The sequence below is a fragment of the Vigna radiata genome, chromosome 10, assembly GCF_000741045.1.
Source record: "Vigna radiata var. radiata cultivar VC1973A chromosome 10, Vradiata_ver6, whole genome shotgun sequence".
Classification (NCBI taxonomy): domain Eukaryota; kingdom Viridiplantae; phylum Streptophyta; class Magnoliopsida; order Fabales; family Fabaceae; genus Vigna; species Vigna radiata.
The window spans coordinates 18,539,610-18,562,221 of NC_028360.1; the positions used below are offsets into that span (position 1 = coordinate 18,539,610).

General features: G+C 37.5%; 3 protein-coding genes across 4 annotated transcripts; 1 reads left to right on the plus strand and 2 right to left on the minus strand.

Annotated features, from left to right (window-relative positions):
* Positions 1-1,008: 1,008 nt before the first annotated feature.
* Positions 1,009-7,683, minus strand: LOC106775241 (callose synthase 11). The gene is made up of 3 exons (XM_014662334.2): positions 2,012-7,683; positions 1,636-1,800; positions 1,009-1,263 (listed from the first exon to the last, which is right to left on the minus strand). Exon 1 carries the CDS (start codon positions 7,345-7,347, stop codon positions 2,026-2,028), a length of 5,322 nt encoding a protein of 1,773 aa, XP_014517820.1. The 5' UTR covers positions 7,348-7,683; the 3' UTR covers positions 1,009-1,263; positions 1,636-1,800; positions 2,012-2,025.
* Positions 7,684-8,669: 986 nt separating this feature from the next.
* On the minus strand, positions 8,670-14,130 carry LOC106776279 (probable 2-carboxy-D-arabinitol-1-phosphatase). Of its 2 annotated transcripts, none has more exons than XM_014663679.2 (7): positions 13,861-14,130; positions 12,577-12,731; positions 12,206-12,394; positions 12,026-12,125; positions 11,432-11,571; positions 11,272-11,351; positions 8,670-9,333 (listed from the first exon to the last, which is right to left on the minus strand). In XM_014663679.2, exons 1-7 carry the CDS (start codon positions 14,051-14,053, stop codon positions 9,207-9,209), a joined length of 984 nt encoding a protein of 327 aa, XP_014519165.1. In that variant the 5' UTR covers positions 14,054-14,130; the 3' UTR covers positions 8,670-9,206. The 2 variants fall into 2 exon arrangements, with proteins under 2 accessions (XP_014519165.1, XP_014519166.1); XM_014663680.2 differs by having other exon boundaries at positions 12,206-12,325; positions 13,861-14,128.
* Positions 14,131-14,632: 502 nt separating this feature from the next.
* Positions 14,633-22,160, plus strand: LOC106775797 (DNA-directed RNA polymerase II subunit RPB2). The gene is made up of 25 exons (XM_014662993.2): positions 14,633-15,040; positions 15,132-15,353; positions 15,464-15,754; positions 15,852-16,049; positions 16,482-16,546; positions 16,636-16,722; positions 16,802-16,922; positions 17,223-17,267; positions 17,347-17,484; positions 17,584-17,656; positions 17,864-17,940; positions 18,037-18,144; positions 18,225-18,341; positions 18,803-18,958; positions 19,040-19,144; positions 19,250-19,375; positions 19,463-19,540; positions 19,662-19,757; positions 19,840-19,955; positions 20,042-20,111; positions 20,219-20,272; positions 20,350-20,493; positions 20,664-20,963; positions 21,262-21,684; positions 21,775-22,160. The coding sequence occupies exons 1-25, from the start codon at positions 14,786-14,788 to the stop codon at positions 21,892-21,894; spliced, it is 3,585 nt and encodes a 1,194-aa protein (XP_014518479.1). The 5' UTR covers positions 14,633-14,785; the 3' UTR covers positions 21,895-22,160.
* The last annotated feature ends 452 nt before the right edge of the window (positions 22,161-22,612 follow it).

The window sequence follows — 22,612 nt, forward strand, 5'->3', positions numbered from 1 at the left end:
TTATATTTTATTTTAGCTTACTTATTTAAATTAATGCTAACAATCTTTTTAATTTTTTAGTCACTAACTATAACTGCTCTTTATCCTACAAATTAAATCTACCAAGCTAAATCGTCTTTCAGGTATATTATTATTTGCTTATAACTATGTCTTCAGCCTTCATTGAGAAATCGGTTAACAAAATTTCCAGACTATTAATCCTGAAAAAGTATTTTCTAAGAATGCCAGATTTATACAGAAAATCATAAGGTCGAGGGCATAACTTCACGTAAATCTGGTAAAAAATAACAGAAAAAATTGATGACTTTCTCGGGAACAAAATAAGTGTATAGTTTTGAAAAAAAAATTCATATATATATATATATATATATATATATATATATATATATATATATATATATATATATATATAAAATCAATCAATTAACCCTCTAACATAATTTTAAAAATAATGTATACCATTATAAAGACAAAAATACAAGTAACTTTCTTTAATATCATCTCTCAATAGACAATTTTACATTTTAATGAATAAAGAATAATTTACTTAAAATAACTAAATATTAATGCATAATTCTTTTAGTATATTTTTATAAAATTATATATATATATATATATATCATTGTATAATTTTTCTATTATTTAATTAATTATTCTTAAAAATGATAAAATTATATATTTTAAGGTAATAAACTTATGAATATCCGCTAGTTATTATAAAATTAAAGAATCATATTCAGGACAGTTGAAAAGTAAATAACACCATTCAAACTTAAATTATTAATATATTTAGCTTAAGTTCTTTAGAAATGATTTTCTTTTTCTAATCTATTAGTAATTACGAACTATATGCGATTGTTTTCTTAAAGGGAAAATCTTTCCCCTCGCCGGAAGCAATTCAAGAAAAAGTATAATAAGTTTTCCACTTAAGAGTCACTTAGGTTATTCAATTTATATTATCTAATTGTAAAATTTAAATTCAAAATCAGAACAGTGCTAGAGGACTGATAATGTTAAGTCTTAAATATCGTTGATTCAGTGGCAATGTCGTGTTCTGTTAGAGTGGGTTGCACTACATATGAACAGAATGTACAGCAAATGACACAGGCAAAACATCTGATAATCCTCTAATACTAACAGAGACTCAACCTGTGTTGCAGGAAAATTACAAGACAACAATCCGACTCCTTCCTTAATAGATCGTGTCATGGAGTGTCACTGAAAGAAAACTAAACCTGCTTTTACGTTTTCACATAGCAATACCTGAAAATAAAAACACAAATTTGAATTAGAATTAAAAAGAATTCTATGAAGTACAAATATAAGTATTAAGGCTATGGTGAAAAAAAGATAGTCTGCAGACTGTCTTTAGGTAATGTGAAAGGCATGTGCATATTTTATCCAACTTTCACAAATATTTGAAGCATGCAAAAAAAAAAAAAACTTTATAGTAATTAGCGAAGAAAGAAATTGACCCAAAATGGTCAACTTTTGACACACTCGATAGAACATTTACCTTGTTAAAACAATAAACGCGTGATTCATATATTATTTAAAGCATTACAGGGATGAGGTTTTAAAATTGTATTGTAAATGAATGAAGAAACAATTGTTCTGTTCTTTATGTGTACATACACGAGATTATCTGTGGGCATCCATTTGCCACGGCATACAACGAAGACTTGCCATTAGTGGTTGGTCCTCAATCTTGTGTTAGAAACTGGTAACTTGTACTACCTGGGAATATACAGAAACACATCTCAGCAACTCGGCATAGTAGCCCTTTTATTTTAGGTCGACCTGCACATGAATCGAATGCATTGGTTAACTCAATAGCAAACTGTTTCAAGCATCAACTTCCCAATCTCTATACACCAGGGTAAATCATAGTTTACGGGGTAAATTCAGCTTCAGTGTTACTAATTTCTCAGCAACTACAAACACCCTGGTGTCTTCATATTAACTATGGACTAAAATATTATAAAGAAAAAAAACATGACGTAAAAGTTACCTCCAATCACCACCTTAAACAGACTTCTTGCCACTAACTATTCGAGATATCTGGAGACCTCTGCTGAAAGCTTCATTAAAGAGAATTCTAGTTTGCATTGATTGAAATCCAGGTAACCATGAGAATATAGCCATTGGAGCCATAACAATTATGCCAAACAACAAATCGTACAGACGAGCCAAGGAAACAACAGTCTCCCACACTTTGGTTGTCTGTAAAAATGGCCTAAGCACCTGGGCTATTAAAATCATTCCCCATCCTGTTGGAACGAATGCCAACAAGCTTGATAGGAGATCAACAAATTTTAAATGAGCGAATTCCAGTAGGAGGACAAGTACAAGAACTGTGACTAGAATCACAAGAAGCTGAACTGATCGATAATAGATGTGCTCCTTTGTAGCATATTTATCCCGGGCATATGCTATGGTAATATAAATGGCAACAATCACAACCATGACTATCCAAGACAACAAGTAAACAGCTATACTAGTATTTCCCCCTGCAATACCTAGCTGATAAACAATGCCATACTGAAAGAAGAAGAATCGAAGGTCTAAAATGATTTCTAACAGCTTTCCCCATATACCGGTTGTTTTTAAATGGTCTTGCTCCTCGTACCACCATGTTTCCCAGCTATGTTCTGCCTTTTTGAAGGGCCCACCCGGATACCATATCCAATTCATAAAATCTTCAAAGTCGTATACAGTCTTCAACCAATCAAATCCAGAGGGGTTAAAGACAAAAGGAGACATTATCCATGAAACGACAAGAAACCAGCTTGAGATTGTCATAGCTATGTACACAAAAGTATTCTTAGCCAAGGGACTATGAGCAGCATACACAATTAAAATAACCCCAAGTTCAATACCCTTCACAAAATGGCTTCGAGCATATAGTCTATAGTTCTCAGCAAAACACTTGTGTGCCACAACGAAACCACGGCCAGTGGCTCGGTACTTAGCACCACCATGAAGTATAGTCCGACCAAAGAAATGCGTGCGAGTTCCCAAAGAGAATGTGTAAAATAGTGATGCAAGCTGCAATTGCATCGTCAAGAAGTCCCAAATAGCTGGAAGGAAACCGTGCTCCAGAGAGTTTTCAACAATCATTGGGAGTGCAGTGAAAATACCAACCTGGATTGCAAACTGCTGATTTAGGACTACACCAAGGGCTTCATTGTTTGTAGCATTATCCGAGGCTGCACCCTCAATTCCACTAAGAGCCATATAAAGACGGCCCCAGAGGAAGGTATAAACCATTAGTACAGTAACCATTGAGTTAAAATAAAATCCTATGGTTGTGTAGAACACTGAAAGCATGCGAAAGAAGTCTAATCTATGGCCTAGGCGGTACACATCTCGACTCAGGACCTGCTCACCGTTGCCACTAGAAATCTTGGCCTCAAACATGGATATTTGATTCAAACCAACATCTCTTCCTTTGCCTACCTGTATATATTCGTGATGTGTAACATTGCCACCTCGCAGGGTACAATTGAAACCAGCAAAAATATCTTCACTGATATTGATCACTCTGGAGGCCTTGCTAACTCCACCGCGACCCAAGAACCAGAATCTGTCAAACACATCTGGATGGCCATAGTGCATTCGTACTTTCAAAGGGTTTGCCAGAACACGCTGACCTAGTGTCACAAAGCTTGTCTCTTGAGCTGACATGAACCATGCAAGCGACGAAACTGATCCTGTGAAGATATTTTCTCGGACCCCTAAAATGGTTGGTTTGCTAACACCATAGTTTGTATTGAACTCCTCTAGCAGATTCCGCATTTTGAGAGCTTCCTCAAAATAATTGTCTTGATTCATATCAATGGTCTGAACTGCATCACCCCGTGTAAAGATTATGGCATGATTCTGATTTTCTGGTTTCCCTTCTCCAAGTTTTAAAGGACCAGGCAACCGGATCCGATAAATCTCAACCTCACGCTGCAACTGCTGATCATACTTCACAAGAACAGAGTAATATTCAGTCCCCTCCCTCCCTAAAGAAACCTCATCAACATAAGCCACTCTAAGGGCCTCATTATTTTGCATCAAATAAAATATCTCATCAGCACGGGGATTCTTGTCTGCCTTGTGGTGCCCATACATCTGGCATGCCACCACATACGAGAACTTCATCAGTGCACTACCATATTCATGTCCCTTGAACAGCATGGACACACTGCTATCTGCCGTCCTGAGATTTGTCCGTAAAGATGAAGGCCCATTTGCAGATAGGCCATTTAAGCTGCTGTTTTGGTTTGTTGAACCATGTGAAACAGTATGTTCTGATTCTGGTCTCACGTCCATTTCAGAGGCGGAGTCAAGGAACGCTAGCATCTTAAGGGCTCGATAATAATACATCATTCCCCTAACTGTGCGAGACAAAGTTTGACCTCTATGAGATACCCAAAGGCGGAGATCCCTGACCTTTTCTGTGGTCCAGATATCATCCTCATCTTTCAATCCTTGTCTTTGCATCCTTTCCATAAAATTTTTCCATTCATCTTCATATATCTTTTGCAGATAAAATAAGGTAGTAATACCATCCTCATTCTCCTTTCGGAGAGACTCTTTGCTATACAAAACTTCCTCATCATAGTATGGGGTCAAAACAGTGAAAGCCATCATTTTCTCAACCTGGGGAGCACGAGGCATGTTCATAAACAAAGAATTGGTAAAGAAGGCAATTCTTCGTCTTGCCTCAAGATTCAATGGGACATTGTGCATCGAGTCTCTAGAAGTAAGAATTGTATCCAATCGTCTGAGCTGCTCAGAAAAGACCGCATCTCCAGCATCAGGAAAAGTTATAGCATTCTCAAAGAGCAGTCCTTCATTAGTTGTTGAACTTTGTCGTGCCAGACCATCCTGACGTAGCTGGTGGATGGTCTTCTTCACCTTTGGGAATTCTCGAACAAATAATTCATACAAAGCTTGCAATAAATTTACAGCCTTATTCATGTCTCTATCTGGTTGTATCAAAAGGTGAACAAATTCACTCACCTTAGCATGTATCTGAGGTAGCCGAGACATCTTGTATGCTTCTGTTAATTTCCCCATCTGAATGTAGTGGTCTATGACCCTGAATATATTAGTCACAATGTAATACTCTTCTGTTTTAGCTTTAAGAACCATGAGGAACAAATATTTAATACTGTCATAAGCTTCAATAACTGCACACCGACGATACTCATTCTTGCATATTTTCAACCAGAGAGACGAGTCAGATTCATTTTCTAGCTCTTTAGCTTGACTGACAGCAAGCAGTAGCTCATTGCAGAGAAGGGCACATGGCCATCGAATAACTCCAATATTCCAGCAATTTGGCGGCAGTTTCAAGAGCTCAAGTTCTCGATAGCTGATGATATCTTCCTCCCTAAAAGTTATCATAATCTCATTCCATATTAAGGCAAACCTAGTAGCATCCACTTGGCTTGATTCAATCTTTTTGAAGGGCTGACCAAGTCCGTATCGCAGTTTCAACCTATGGATGGCTTCGTAAAGCTTCTTTAACAGTGTAGGTTGTGAAGTTAGCAGTTTCTCCTCTGGCATCAGATTGAATTGCATAGCACTGGCAAAGAACTGAAATCTAAGTCTGAGTTGTGTTATATTCCGAATTTCACCCAAATGCGAGAACAGACCAATTATTGCACCGTAAAAGGCAGAGAAAATCGAATACCATATTTGCAAATCCATGAAGTATACAAGCACAACTGGCAACCACAGCAAGACAACTGCTACCCTGTTGGTGTTGTTGAAAAACTCATGCCATTTGTAAGAAATGTTCCTAAGATTCAAAAGAGCTTTTGTTGGAGCAACTAGAGGCTTGATCTGAACAAAATAACTGAATGAAAACTTCGAAGCTAATACTGCTACCCAGAATACAGTATACTTAACATTATCTACAAGTGATTGTCTCACACCTCGGCCCACGAAAATCCGAGTATGAAACCACCACGTCAACAAATATACTATGCTCCAGTCTGATTCCTCAATGGCGTTCCGCAACCAGGGTACCACGAACAGCACCAATGCCAACAACTCGGGGATAAGAAAGAAAAGGACAACTTTAAGAAATGTAATAATCCTCTGATTGGCTGCATCAGACCAGATTGAACTCGAACCCTTCTCGATCCAAATCATTCCATAAAAGACTGAAAACAAAACAGTCCACGTTATGGCAACCATGCTCTTCAGCGCCATCCTCACTCCAAGCCAAGTGGTCTCTCTAGTAACCAAGCTATACTGTGTCCCGGCATCAAGCACAGATTGAAGCAACCTCAGAGCACTCCAAGTGATAAACACAGTCAACATCTTCACCTGCACATCCCTTCTCTCCAAGGCCTGCCAAGGATAATCCGTACCCTCCCAAGAGACAATAATCGCTGCCTGAAAGAACAAAATCAGCATCACCCAAAGCCTATCAAAACTCTTGTAAACATTCCAAAACGACCTCTGCTCCACAAAACCAGTCTTGCCTACGCGCTTCTCCTTCGGAGTAGTCCCGAAGAAATTACTCTCAAAATTCAAAGGCCACCCCAGCCTCTTCAAACACCTCCTACTCCAAAAGTACTCATTAATGTCATCATAATTTCTCCATGCAGAGTGCGGAGCCTTTCCATTTCTGCTACTATCAACTTCAACTTTAATAGTATTATAAATTGGCATAATTACAGACTTCAAGAACCCTAATTCACCAGAAACCGTAGGCATAAAAGGACGAGCAGTATCCGGATCAATGTGTTCATCGATGACATGATTAACTTCCTTCGCCATGAAATGGTAAATATAACATATGCACTCGGGAGTGAAACGAAGGTTACCTGCCTCTCCCCAAACCAGAAGGTACAGCGCAACGTACACCAACTCGCGGCGGAGATCGGTCGGGTCGCGACGGCTTGAGAGCAGCACGTTTGACTTCAGGCCGAGGAACGAGCACCACGAAGAGTAGTTGTGTAGCAGTTTCTTCCGAAAGCGCCGCAGCACGCCGGCGTCGAGCGCGTCGACGATCGCTGGCGGCGGCTCGAGGCGCATCTGCGAGTTCGCGAGGTGGAGAACCAGGTGCTCCCTCTGGTTTCGAGCGTTGTCTATTTGGAACCCGAACAACAAGCGGAGCCAGTCCAGAAGGTCCATCTCCGGCTCCCACCGCATGAACTGATGCTTCGGGAGGTCTCCGACGGCGCGTAGCGCCGCGGCGGCGGCGCGTACCTCTGGATATCGGAGCGATGGGTGGTCGTTCCAGAGGTCGTGTACGGGAATAATGTTGTAGACAGAGTTTAACGGCGGAAGGTTACCAGCGCCGCCGCGAGCGGCGACCGGACGCTGTCTTCTACTCATGGTAACAGAAGCGGAAATGAAAACGACGGAGTTGAGATTAAACGGTTAGTCACTTACTAAACCGTTTTCAGAGGCATTTAGTTCCTTGAGGTAATCGCGTTTTATTGCTTTGACTTCCATTTGCTCTTCAATTTCCGTTGGGTTTTGCTACGGAAGAAGTAGGTTCGGTTTCAGTTTTAGTACACTCCGAGGAGTTGGAGCGTGGAGGAGATACAAACGTAGACGAGAAAGAACGGAAACTTTTAATCTCAGTGCTTGTCTTTTTGGCTCTACGCGATTTGGAGCATCGTGTGGCGCACGCCCCAATGACAGTGCTTTTAACGGCGGATTCAAATTTCTGACACACAGTGCTAAGTTATGCATACTATATAGTATGAAGTTAATTGCCATGAAACGACGCGCCTGGCTCTGGTGGGTCCTTTTTGTGATGATAATAGACGATGGCTGTGATGTGCCCCACGTGGATTTTGAATTTATCTGGATTCTAGTAAAACGACACGGCAGTGAGAATCTCTGCTTGCAACTTTTTTTATTGAGATGATGGCTAAGAATGTATTACTATCTGTGTTCTACACCGTGGCACGTGCAGCACGTGGACTGGTTTTAGCTCAAATGGATTGTTCTCTGAAAAATGCTATTCCCACTTTCTTTCATTTCCTTTATGACAATCATTTATTACAACTTTGGTCTTAATCAGAATCAAAAGTAATATAATAACATTTGCCATTTTCTAATTAAGAATCTTGTTTTCATTCTTATTAAGTTTTATTCTTTCTGTAACTGAGGACCTACCGAAAAAAGTTAAACTATGTAAATCTCCTTAGCTGTTATAAGTATCTGAGTCCGAATATGAAAATTCTTTACATCTTTAAAAAAAAATGCAATCACCAATTATAAATTAGCAACTATCTTAGAAACTTGTTACTATATTCCGGACATTGTTGTGTGAAATGCGATTAGGGCATACAAACCAAACAATGATAGTGTTCCATTCCTAGGGCCAAAGTTGCTCTTGTCTCATTCTTGTAATGCCCATAATGCAAATAAAATATTAACAAACGTTATCTTGAGTTGGCCCACATGATCTAATTTAAAGTTGCACACATTGAATACCGTTTGATTGAATAACAAACATTACAGCTGCGTACGCAACCATAGGATGTAGTCCCCCACATACACATTAATTCAATCTAAAAGGGCTGTGTCTGCTGATTTTACCTTTACCAGCACGCCAATATTAACATCACCACCCATGTTTATTCTCATACCGCCACGACACGTCATAAATAAATAGCTTCAAATCAATTGCAGAAATTCAATCATTACAAATTCACCCGCATCAATAAATCTTCATTATTAACCCTACTGCAACACAAACATTGCTTGCAGTTCAACATTCATTCTGATCCCCACACAAGATATCTTTATACAACCATAAAACATAAATCTTCATGTAAAATAAATTATAGAGCATTAAACAGTACTCCTCGTAAAAATATTTTGTTTCCTTGACTTGCACATCGTGACATCAAATAATATTTATTGAAAAATGAGGAGATTGAATAGACTCCATACATACAACGAAGGTTGGAAATCACGTAATTAGTTTTCTCAAATTATACTCAAGTTCTCCATTCCTATATGTCTATATATCAAAGGAAGAGAGGGCTGTGAAAAAATTCAAACCCCCTGCTATAAAATCAACCTTCTTCCTGGTTGGACCCACCCACTTGCCAATGATTCGGAATTTCACATGATTAAAACTAAAAATTCCACACCAGATCTTCACTGTTGTTGTTCCACGGTAAATTCCAGTTACCCATAAAAATGGCAAGTGTTGTCTTCGCGTGTAGGTTGAACTAACCAGGATAGACATGATCACTGTACATGTGAGCCGTCATATTTAAACCCTTAAGCATTGCTTCTCCTCTGACATTGAAGTTGAAGACACATAATCCGCCATTGTTGATATCAATTGAACGAAACCTGAACATTATGAACAATGTTAACTGCAAGCTATGGTAGATTATCAGAATGTTGCCTTCATGCTGCACATGCAAGAGGTCTTGACATTTCAAGAAAGATATTCAAATTTAAAGTTAAAAAGAAGCGATAAGCTTCAAACTTTCAATCAATCATTTATTTGTTATCACGACAATGATTAACAAAATGGATGGGAAATATTTGGTAAGATATCTTTACGTGCTTGAACGAAGTGGAGTTTCAAAGATGGAACCTACAAAGAACTGAAAAGGATGCACCTGAGAAAGAAGATTGTGGCCAGTCCAATCCATGATCATGTCCTGGATATTAAACATGATTGAACCAAACTTGCATTACACTATGATGTATGTGGAAAACGCAAAAGACCTGTGGGAAGATATTAAAGAACATTTTTCAGTTGTAAATGGGCCAAGAATCCAAAACCTTTAAGGCGGAATTGGCAGATTACAAACAATGGGGATCGAGCATGGTAGCCCACTGTGGGGAACTGGAAACATTGTGGGATAATTGGTCAATTATGAGAAAATCCTGCAGTGCACGTTTAGTGGATGCAAATGGGGTTTGGTGTCCAAACTCGAAAAAGAGAGTAGGAGAAGGTCCATCAGTTCCTGATGATGGGGCTTGATGATGCCAGCTATGGATCAGTGTGGTCAAGTGTGTTGGCAACAGATCCCTTGTCTTCAGAGGAGAGAATGAAAACCATAACAAGATTCAAGGAGAAAAAGGGAATGGATCGTGGGTCTTGCAGTGCAAGCGGATCTAAAAGCAAGGGCCGAAGAGAGGAAAAAGATAATACACTGGTGTGTTCTAACTGTGGAAAACAAGATATGATGCAAAGGGGTGTTCTAAAATTATTGGATATCCAGATTGGTGGGGTGATTGCCCATGAACTAAAGCAGGAAGCAATGAACCAAGACAAGAACACCTGGACAAAAGGTAAATAAAGTGTAGCACACCTTAATGTGACTCAAGTTTTTGGAGGAAGCTGCAATACCCCCGCATGAAAGAAGGGACACATGAGACACCCGGATAGAGCATGGAGCAATGACAAAGGTTTGATGACCATGGTAAAATCACATGATACAAGCAAGACTAAGAAAATGACTGGTACAAAAGCTTGTGGTTGATGGAAGGTAGATAGTGGTACATCTAATTGTACAACGGGAGATTGGATAACTTGTCTCAAAAGAAAGTTATACAAGATTGTCCAGTGGTATTGCCCCGATGGAAAAATAGTGTTGGCAAATAAAGAATGTATAATACAACTTGATGAAGGATTTGAACCTCAAAATATCTTATATGTGCCAAAATTGAAATGCAACCTGATATATGTGTCACCGTTAACAGATGAAGCACAATGTGTGACAATGTTTACTAATAAACTGTATACGCCACAGGTCCTCTCTTCGAGGATGCTGATTAGAGTGTGTGAATGAAAAGATGAGTTCTATGTATATTGTGGTCAACAGCAATACCATAATAATGTTACCAATGAACTCATCAAGCCTAACAAAAGTCATCAAAGCTGAAAGCTTAACTAGAAGAATAGCCAGTAAAATCAAAATCAGAAATACATTTTGCACAAAGTAAACTGAAGATCAGTTTAAATATTTTAATTTCATAATCAACACTTGACATATCAAGCAAGCTATACGCAAGCTATACATGGCTGAGAATCAATATCAACACAGTATTGACAGTGCGGAGATTTTTATATTGCCATCAAATCACTGACGATTGTTATGTAGAGTAAGTTTGTTGACTTTTATAATAATTATTTAAAAGTCATCCTGAAGATTTTTTTATTGGTTAATAACTAGTAACAGTGCATGTTATTTGAACTAAATTAGAACAAAAGTACATTTTTTATTAAATGGGTCCAAGATCAGTTCAAATATTTAATAGCATAGCCAACATTACCTCTCTGGGTCAAGGCCTAAAGCAGTGCAAATTAACGCCCTCAATATAGATTTGTGAGTCACAACCAGAAAGCTTTCACCCTGAGGAATAAGATAAATATTGTACTTCACTTCCAAATCATTAGTAGCCAAACAATGTATCAGCAACAAAGAAATCTTACAGGCGACAATAACATTTCCTTCCAACAATCTCTTGCAGTTATCCAGAGATCTCGTGCAGGATATCTACCATTCATGATGAAATTGGCTGGATCTTCTCTCCAAATTGTATACTCTTTGGGATATATTCGCTTAGCATCCGCTGCCTCCAAATGAGGAACATACTGATTTAGTTTAATCATAAAGAATGGTGGGAATGATACAAATAGAAACGTGAGGTAATATGAAAACATTTGAAAACTCGGTAGCATTAACTTTGACAAGTGCAAAGTTATTTTTCCTATAGAAAGAAACGAAAGTTAACAGTAAATAATAATTATAGTAATCAACTGAAGCATCTCAAGTTCTAAACAGTCCTTTTACTCCTCTGAATTGAAAAGGTGTGCAAAATGACTAAGTAAAGGTGCATTCTTTTGATTTAAAGTGGCTTAAGTTTATGTAGGACTTCAATTTGATCAAGGATAGATATACTAATATTTTTACTTTCCCATTGCTTTCGACATGCCAAATCCACGTTCCTATAATATATAACTAAAGCCACAAAATATTAAAAGATACTTTATCAGAATTTTCAAGTTGAGCCGAAGCAGCCTCACCATTTGTCATGCCTTCAAGGTGATATAGAGGTATCTCTCGGAGAGAATCAAGATAAACCAATGGTTTTTCCCTGCCTTGCCATACAATTTCAGCAGTTTGCTACATGGAACAACCCAAACCATTTTAATAAAATGATGAGCGGTGTTAGCCAGCAACATAAAAATTTTACTGGCACTAACCTTGGCGCGAGAGATTGGACTTGCAAAACACTGGTCAAAGTATATATTTTCCAAGGCTTTCTTGCACCTTTCTGCTTGCTCTTCTCCAACTTCAGTTAATACAGACAAATCTGAGCTTCCCTGAGTACATATGATCAATTTAATGACAGTGGATAGCAGATGCAGTAAATGATGTTGAATGCAAAACATCTGAACAACAAACAAAAACTTCAGTCCTATAAAACAAGGAGCTCTTAGTACAGTTTAAATGATCAACAAGGCATTTCAGAATTAGAACATAAAAGAGAGAATAATCACCCCTGCATTTACAAACCAAGCCCACTATTCCTTCAAACCTCAAAAAGCAAATAAATTAAAAGTAGAATGTGAACCTGAATCCTGCTTTCTGCATTCCAAGTGCTAAGACCGTGCCTTAAAAGAGTTACTTTCTTCGGTGAAGAGATTAACTCATTCGTTAGTGATGTTGTTGCTTTTGCGAAATCATATGCACCACCAGTTACAGAAGAATCAATTGTCGGAAGTTTATCTGCATGAAGGAAGCAGAAAATAAACTATAATCAAGTTGGAGTAATGTCTAGAAAGTTTTCTGGGGATATTTTAGCCACACACTTAATATCCAAGAGAGTTATTGAAAGTTACGTCTAGAATCAAAGAGAAGTCAAATATTTAAAATGTTCATAACCACTTCTTGAGTCACATCTACCAAAAATAAACTAATATTTCCAATTGACGGTCTAGAGGTGGATCATTATAGCTATACTACGGTACATGAATCCGGAATCCATCCTATTCCCACAAATCAAATGTCAATTAGCAAAGAAAAGTTTAGTCCTGAAATTTCTGCCCCAAACATCTAGTACCACAAACCACCATTAGGCAACATGTACGTCTCAATATCCAAATTTAGGGACAACTCTCTCCGCACTCAACTATAAGTAACAAAAAATATTGTGAACTCAAATATAAACAAGATTTAACTATTTTTTACCCTGCTTAATAAATCATCCCAAAAATTCCCTCCAATTGATTGAGATTCTTGCCAATATTGTTTTCACTCTTGATATAAAGTTCCAAGGAAGGATAATTTAAGAGAAAGGTTTATTTTTAAAAATAACTAATATATTAAATGACATTAACTAACTTTCTTAATGAACATAAAGTTAGCTAAATATTCTTACATTGGGGTGGTAAGACTACAAACTAATAATACGATCATTCTGCATATTCCCGTGATAATAGTTCCTTGTCCCTCTCCTTCATCCTCTTATGCCTCACATTGCTAGGCTTCTCAAGATGGCATGAGCCATTGCGTTATAAGCAAAACAAATCCAACTTGTTGAAATACATAGAGAATAACTAAGCGAACGCTCCTCTTCCTCTTCCTAACCGCATAGGACAAATTCAGGGACAGTTAAGGAAACAAACAAGTAAACACGGACATCAGGTCTATATTGTTATTCATATCATATAATAGAAATGTGAAAAACATCCAATTAAACCAAAAGAAAAAAAAAGTCAAAGGAAAATCTGAACTGAACCCGTTATACATTAGCAAGTATAAAACTTGGCAACGACCCGCCATTCTGTTTGGTGGGCTTTTAATGAATTAGTAAGTGGGCACGGTATAAGAAGTTGAAAACTCATAATTCCTTCACCTGGGGTAAGCTCTGTAGTAGTAGTAGAAGAAGAAGAAGAAGAAACTGAGGAGCGAATTCGGGAAAGAGGAAGAGCACGTATCGAAGGTCGAAGTTGAGGGAGAAGTGGCCATGGCCATGGGCTAGGGAAGGAAATAGAATTGGAAGGTGAGCACAGATGTGTGGTCAAGAAGATAATCCCTGAAGTGCCCATTTTCCCTCAACTGACACACAACACAAAGCACGGAACGGTATATAGTGAGTTTGAGGTTGTGGTTGTGGTTTTCTTTCGTGGATACTATTGTAAATAAAATCCTGCATTTCTACTCTATTCTCCTCCTGTACTCCTTCAAGGCGTTATTGCTCACTCCACCCCAACAATTACTAATTGTACTCCCACTACTAAGAAAAATATTAAAATACTTTCAGGATGGTACCACTACCCCAAAAGAAGTAGAGAGAAAAAAATACTACAAAACAAAAAGAAAGGAGAAAAAAAAATCGTGTCAGTTCTTTTCAAAACACATTTCAGGTGAAAATATTTTTGAAAACTCATTTCAAATGACATTATATAAAACAAAACTTATTTCAGAAAATTTTTTAAATATAGAATTGAAGTCAGCCAACCATTTTGAAAATTTAGGGGTATATGAATAAATTGTAGGAGTGCAGGAAGTAAAAAGTTATTTTTAAGTAATTTTATTAAAAAAAAAATCTTTCACTTATTTAACTTTTGTTTAGTGTATACAAGCATTAGCCGCTCCTCTCCCCTATATAAGAGCACACCCTACCATTTTTCGCATTTGCTGAACCCCAACCCAAATCCCCTAGGGCTTTCACTGACCGAGTGCCTTCTCTCATTCTCTTTGATTCCAACCAAAAAAACGAAACTTTCAAAAGCTTAATTAAACGTTAGTCTTTGGAGGGTGAGTGACAGAGAAGAAACATGGATTTGGAAGAGGAACAAGAGTACGATCAGCAAATGATGGAGGAAGACGACGACGAAGACGATATCACGCAAGAGGATGCGTGGGCTGTTATCTCCGCCTACTTCGAAGAGAAAGGCCTCGTTCGTCAGCAACTCGATTCTTTCGACGAGTTCATCCAAAACACTATGCAGGAAATCGTCGACGAATCCGCCGACATAGAAATTCGACCCGAGTCGCAGCATAATCCCGGTCACCAATCTGATTTCGCCGAGGTACCTTTAGTTCTGTTTTACCTTCCTACCGCTGTTCTCTCTTCTACTCTGCACTGTTTTTAGCTTAACGAGTTGGTTGCGCTTTTCGCAGACTATTTACAGAATCAGCTTTGGCCAGATTTATTTGAGTAAGCCCATGATGACGGAGTCTGATGGAGAAACCGCCACGTTGTTTCCCAAGGCTGCTAGGTTAAGGAACCTCACCTACTCAGCTCCTTTGTATGTTGATGTCTCCAAGAGGGTCATCAAGAAGGGGCACGATGGTGAAGAAGTCACCGAGACTCAAGATTTCACTAAAGTTTTCATTGGCAAGGTGTATCTCTTGATTCTTCTGGATAAGGCTAAGTTTAGTTTTGTCATCGATTCTTAAACCCAATGACTAATAAGTCATTACTCTTGTTTTTTTATTGTTGTTATTTGTAGGTTCCTATAATGCTTCGGTCTAGTTATTGCACGTTGTACCAAAATTCGGAGAAGGATTTGACTGAACTTGGAGAGTGTCCATATGATCAAGGCGGATATTTCATTATTAATGGGAGTGAGAAGGTTCTGATTGCTCAGGAGAAGATGAGCACCAACCATGTCTATGTGTTCAAGAAGAGGCAGCCGAACAAGTATGCCTTTGTGGCTGAAGTTCGGTCAATGGCTGAGTCTCAGAACAGACCACCTAGTACTATGTTTGTGCGCATGCTCTCTCGGACTAGTTCCAAAGGGGTAATGATAATTCTGCAATGTGACTTTCCTTGGGGCAAGTTGTTTTTCAGGGTTATGTGTTGTATGCAATGTCTGAGTTTATGATTTCCTCCTTCAGGGTTCTTCAGGACAATATATACGTGCCACACTTCCTTATATTCGAACTGAAATTCCCATCATTATTGTGTTTCGAGCGTTGGGGTTTGTTGCTGACAAAGATATACTCGAACATATATGCTACGATTTCTCAGATACTCAAATGATGGAATTGCTTCGTCCTTCCCTAGAAGAAGCGTTTGTTATTCAAAATCAACAAGTGGGTTATGCTAATTTTAAATATTACATGCTTGCAGCCACTGTGATCCTGCTTGTTAAGTTTAAGAATTTATAATATTTTTTAAAGAGAGCACTTTACTATCTCCCAGCCCATTTCAGTCTCTGACTTGTTTACTTGCTCGGGCTCAAACTATACTCTTTTCTTCTTTTTCCACTTTTTGTCATCCAACTTGCTGGAGCCTTCTGTTTCCATATTCTACCTTAAATTCCTTCCTTTTAAACATATTACATTTATTTTTTGTCTTACTGTACTCAATTTCATATTCTGTCATCTGATTTTGCAGTGGAATGTTTATTTCTTTTTAATTTCAGATATTTCAAACTTTTATTATTAGTGAAATATTGTGTCAATCGATAAGTTTTTCAATTATACTCCTCCATTCTTTTAGATTTAACTCGATCTCAACTGCAGGTTGCACTTGACTACATTGGGAAAAGAGGTGCAACTGTTGGTGTAACTAAGGAAAAGAGAATCAAGTGAGTTGAATTAGATTTCTATATAACATGAGGATGATCTGTGTTCAACCTTTATATAGTTAGGGTTACACTTGTATCATAATCTGCAGGTATGCTAAGGAGATCCTCCAAAAGGAGATGCTCCCTCATGTGGGTGTTGGAGAGTATTGTGAGACCAAGAAAGCATACTATTTTGGGTTAGTTTACTTTTCTTAGATCCTATGTTTTAATGTTGATGACTTAGTAAGTACTTATTATATTATCATTGTCCCATAGATATATCATTCACCGGCTACTTCTGTGTGCACTTGGGCGGAGGGCTGAGGATGATAGGGATCATTACGGCAACAAAAGGCTGGATCTGGCTGGCCCTCTACTTGGGGGCCTTTTTCGAATGGTTTGTATATATATACATTTATATAATTGATACTAATTGTAAAAGAGGCTCTTGGTGCTTTGCCTTTGTAGTTGTGTTTTTTTTTCTCTAATTAAAAGTGAAAATTGGTGAAGAGATGTAAATAACTACCATGATTAATAGGAATATTTTATAATAATTGGATGAACTTGTCCAAAAGATGTGTACATGGATACATATCCCCTTTATTATTAGTTTAGATTACCTAATTTTGTATGTCTTTTTACGTATTTAGTAACTGTCTAATTAGTCAATTACAGGCTACTGTAACTTGTGATGCAGCTATTCAGAAAGCTAACGAGAGATGTCAGGGGATATGTACAGAAGGTTTGTGCCGACTCCAAGTTACATCTATTGTCGCATTCCTTTTGCGTTGCCTAAATCCTTGTACCCTGTGAATGTGTAGTGTGTTGATAATGGGAAAGATGTTAATCTACAATTTGCTATTAAAGCAAAAACCATTACAAGTGGACTTAAATACTCACTAGCTACCGGTAATTGGGGACAAGCAAATGCTGCAGGGACTAGAGCTGGAGTTTCACAGGTATGAATATAAATTATTGCATTATGATTCAAGTAAAAACTGTTTTGCTATATCTTCCATAGAAGAAATGAGGCAGATCATTTTGATACTGTGCTTCAGGTGCTGAATCGTTTAACTTTTGCATCAACTTTATCTCACTTGCGAAGACTAAATTCCCCAATAGGACGAGAAGGTAAAATTCCATGGTTATTCAAGCATTATCCATTCTTCAATCTTACCCACTTGTGCATTGCTTGCATAAGTTAATATGTTTAAGGCAATATCGGGATGTACTCTCAGTTATTTATTTATATTCACTCAGGTTTGGCACTGTTGCAATATTGTTTGTTTGTCTAAGCCATAATTTTCAATGTTTTCTTCGTTCCTCGTTTTATCCCAGGGAAGTTGGCTAAACCAAGACAGCTGCATAATTCTCAATGGGGAATGATGTGTCCAGCAGAAACACCTGAAGGACAAGTGAGTATTTTGTTTTCAAGCGTACTGCTATTTAATACTTGTTGTTAGGAACTCGTCTTTCTCTATGGTACTTATGAGTGTGATTGGGCTATATAGGCCTGTGGACTTGTGAAGAATCTGGCATTGATGGTCTACATAACCGTTGGTTCAGCAGCATATCCTATTCTGGAGTTTTTGGAAGAATGGGGCACTGAGAATTTCGAGGTTAATGGCTTTCCTGCAAAGTTATTTTGTTTACCTATATGATATCCATCTTTAAGTTTGTTCATTTTCCTTCCACATAGGAAATTTCTCCTGCGGTGATTCCCCAAGCTACTAAGATTTTTGTTAATGGTTGCTGGATGGGTATCCATCGTGACCCTGATATGTTGGTGAGAACTTTGAGGAAGTTGAGACGTCGGGTAATTATCATTTTGCTTTTTGATTTTGTTTGAGAACCGATTTCTTTTATTGTTTGAATGAATCTGTCAGTAAATGGAAAATAGTAGACAATTCTCATATAGAGATGAATCACTTGACGGATGAGATAAATGATGATGGTGGTTGATCTGAAAATACAGAAGCATTATTTTCCATTTTACTATAATTGTAGCACTGCAATTTATTACTAACAACACCAGATCTGGCTGCTTATTATGAAATCCCACACATTTTAAGGGTATTCATATTATATGTTTCTTCAGGTCATAGGATGGGTCAATTTTCAAATAGCTGCTTTCTTGATAACCTTATTGTAGAGCCATCTGAATAGTCATTGTTTATTGTCTTTTGGGATTTGATTGGTTCAAGTTGGTTAGATGTTGTAATGTTATTTTAATTGTGGTGCAATTTCAATGCCTGATGGGCTCTTCTTGTGGTGCAGGTTGATGTTAATACTGAAGTTGGGGTTGTCAGAGATATCCGTCTTAAAGAATTGCGAATATATACTGATTATGGTCGCTGCAGTCGTCCTTTATTCATTGTGGATAAGCAAAGGCTTCTCATAAAGAAGAGGGATATTCATGCTTTACAACAGAGGGTGAGCCAGTAGTAACTATAGTTTCTCTTAGGAGCTGATATTGTTTAAGTAATTGCTTAACTTGCTATTCAATTGGTTCAGGAATCCCCTGAAGAGGGTGGATGGCATGATCTAGTGTCCAAGGGCTTTATAGAATATATTGACACGGAAGAAGAAGAGACTACAATGATTTCCATGACAATTAATGTTAGTACTATAATCCTTGTTTTGAAAAGTGTACCCTTTATATACCTTAATGCAAATTAAGAGGTTATAAAACAACAAAAAGTGATTATTGAATAAATGTTACAGGATCTTGTTCAAGCTAGGCTCAACCCGGAAGAGGCATATTCTGATACATACACTCATTGTGAAATCCACCCATCACTGATTTTGGGTGTGTGTGCTTCTATCATACCATTTCCCGATCACAATCAGGTAAATATGGTGGTGGTCTTGCTTTTTTGTACTCATTCTGATTAATACACATTATTCATCTCACTTACCTTTGGTTGGTGTAATCAGTCCCCACGTAATACTTATCAGTCTGCAATGGGAAAACAAGCAATGGGAATATATGTTACCAACTACCAGTTTCGAATGGTACTGTTTGCTTGTCTGTCATTGATGTTTGCTTGTTTGTTATTAATGTGTGCCTGCTTTTCTGTTTGTGAATTTGACTTGACACTGGATTTTACTTTATGGTTATTGCTCCATTATGTAGGATACCTTGGCCTATGTTTTATATTATCCACAAAAGCCACTGGTTACTACAAGAGCCATGGAACATCTTCATTTCCGCCAACTCCCTGCTGGAATTGTAAATTCTTGCTTCTTTACTTATATCTTATCATTATGTGGATAATTAAAAGATTATAACATCTTTATCCCTTGTGTGTTAGAATGCCATTGTGGCCATATCCTGTTATTCTGGTTATAATCAAGAAGATTCTGTCATCATGAACCAATCATCAATAGACCGAGGATTCTTTCGATCTCTATTTTTCCGATCATATAGGTATGTTTGCTGCCCATAATTAGACATTTTTTTCTATTGATATGTGTTTCTGATTTTTATGATATGCTGCATTCTCACTTTTATAGAGATGAAGAGAAGAAGATGGGAACTCTAGTCAAAGAAGATTTTGGCCGACCAGATAGAACTAACACCATGGTTAGAAATTTTGCCTTGGTGGAGAATGATTCTTCTTGTTTTGCAGTTTTTATTTGAAAAAAATATTGGCTCGTTTTTGTGGTTTCTTACCAAGTTTCATGTCGCAGGGCATGAGACATGGTTCTTATGATAAGCTGGATGATGATGGTCTTGCACCACCGGTAAGCATATCTAAGTTTATTCTTTGTTGCCTGTCCCCTAGAAATTGAACAAGAACTAATTTATTGTTACGAAATAGGGCACAAGAGTATCTGGTGAGGATGTTATTATCGGAAAGACCACCCCAATATCTCAGGAAGAGGCACAGGGACAAGCTTTACGTTACACGAGGCGTGATCACAGCATAAGCTTACGTCACAGTGAAACTGGAATGGTTGATCAAGTATGTTTATCATATAATTTAGTGTTACATATTGATTTGTGTGAATGCTTAATATGATTGGAAGTGTTAAATTTTAATTTCTGAAAAATAAGGAGTTGTTCTACTAAAATCTGGAGTTATGAGCATTTTTTCTTTCATTGGTGGATGATAATATTTTGCCTATTTTGTAGGTTCTGCTGACTACAAATGCTGATGGATTGAGATTTGTGAAAGTAAGAGTGAGATCTGTTCGCATACCACAGATTGGTGACAAATTCAGTAGTAGACATGGTCAGAAGGGGACAGTTGGTATGACTTATACACAAGAGGACATGCCCTGGACTGTGGAAGGCATCACCCCTGATATTATTGTCAATCCACATGCTATTCCATCCCGAATGACAATTGGTCAGCTTATTGAGTGTATCATGGGTAAGGTGGCCGCTCACATGGGAAAGGAAGGAGATGCAACTCCTTTTACAGATGTTACTGTAAGTAGCATTCTTCCATCCAAATTTCTCACGTCTAACCGTAAATACTTGCTAGAAATTGGAAGTGCTCTCATAAGTAAGCTCCTTCCAGTTGCTCCTATTTGATCTTGTAACCTGTGCATTTAAACTATAATAACTATTTGACTGTGTTTGTGGTATGTATTGTGAGTAAGCTGTTATACATGAAGAGCATTCTGCTCAGAATCAAGCAATTTGCCATTCACTATTTCACTACGAAGCAAATGTGATTGATATGTATTGTGTATGTTTAAATTTGATCTTTTCTACTGCAAATCAGGTGGATAATATCAGCAAAGCTCTGCACAAATGTGGTTACCAAATGCGTGGTTTTGAGACTATGTACAATGGTCATACAGGGAGACGTCTGAGTGCAATGATTTTCCTTGGTCCTACATATTACCAAAGACTGAAGCATATGGTTGATGACAAGATCCATTCTCGTGGACGTGGTCCTGTGCAGATCCTCACAAGGCAACCTGCTGAGGGACGCTCACGCGATGGAGGTCTCCGATTTGGAGAGATGGAACGAGACTGCATGATTGCTCATGGAGCTGCTCACTTCCTAAAGGAGAGATTGTTTGATCAAAGTGATGCATACAGGGTCCATGTGTGTGAGCGCTGTGGGTTGATAGCCATTGCAAATCTCAAGAAGAATTCTTTCGAGTGCAGGGGGTGTAAGAACAAAACGGACATTGTTCAGGTGAATATGATCATTATCTTATCTTCTTGTATAGTCAAAGTCCAAGGTTTTTCTTGTGCTGAAATCTTTGGCTTTCTATTGTCCATACAGGTTTACATTCCTTACGCGTGTAAGTTGCTCTTCCAAGAGTTAATGGCTATGGCCATAGCGCCAAGAATGCTTACGAAGGAGATCAAATCTACAAAAGACCAAAAGAAGAAAGGAGCCTGATTAACATGTTTGACATGAGCCACTACTATTATATCCTGACTTGAACATCTCGAGAATATGCAAAGCTTATAATTTCTGAATATACTAATTTTATTTTATTCCATTTTCCAAATCTGAAATTAGAGAGATCTTTCGATGTTCAATTCTTTAAATTTCGTTGCAATCCTTGAGAGCTATGTTGTATTGTATTTGTAACAACACGTCCTACATCAGCAATACTTAAGTTCAATTCTTATACAATTTGATGAAAGTGTTTTTTTATATCACTTTTACTTTATATAAAGTATTCTTGTTCTATTTTTACAGTTTGGAGTGGTTTTGATTACACGGGTGGCTATTTTTCTTTGTAATATCATTGCTTTAATAGCTGTACTTACCGAGTCTTGAAAGACTTTCATTTAAGTATTTCATTTCATCAACATTTGGATTCACTCCCATTTAAATCTTTTTGCTTTTTTTTTTTTAATATTTTATAGATATATATATATATATATATATATATATTAAAACTTAACTAAAAATATGTAAATATATGAAGTAAAAACTTTAACAAAATAGCTAGTTACAACATATTCTATTTATGAACTAAGACATGAAAACGGTTATTTAAATCTCTAAAGTTTTTAACTACACGTTTTAATTTCTAACATATGTTATTTGATTATGTGGATTTTTTTACCATCTCAATTCTACCTAACATTTAGAGAGGTGTGAGAAA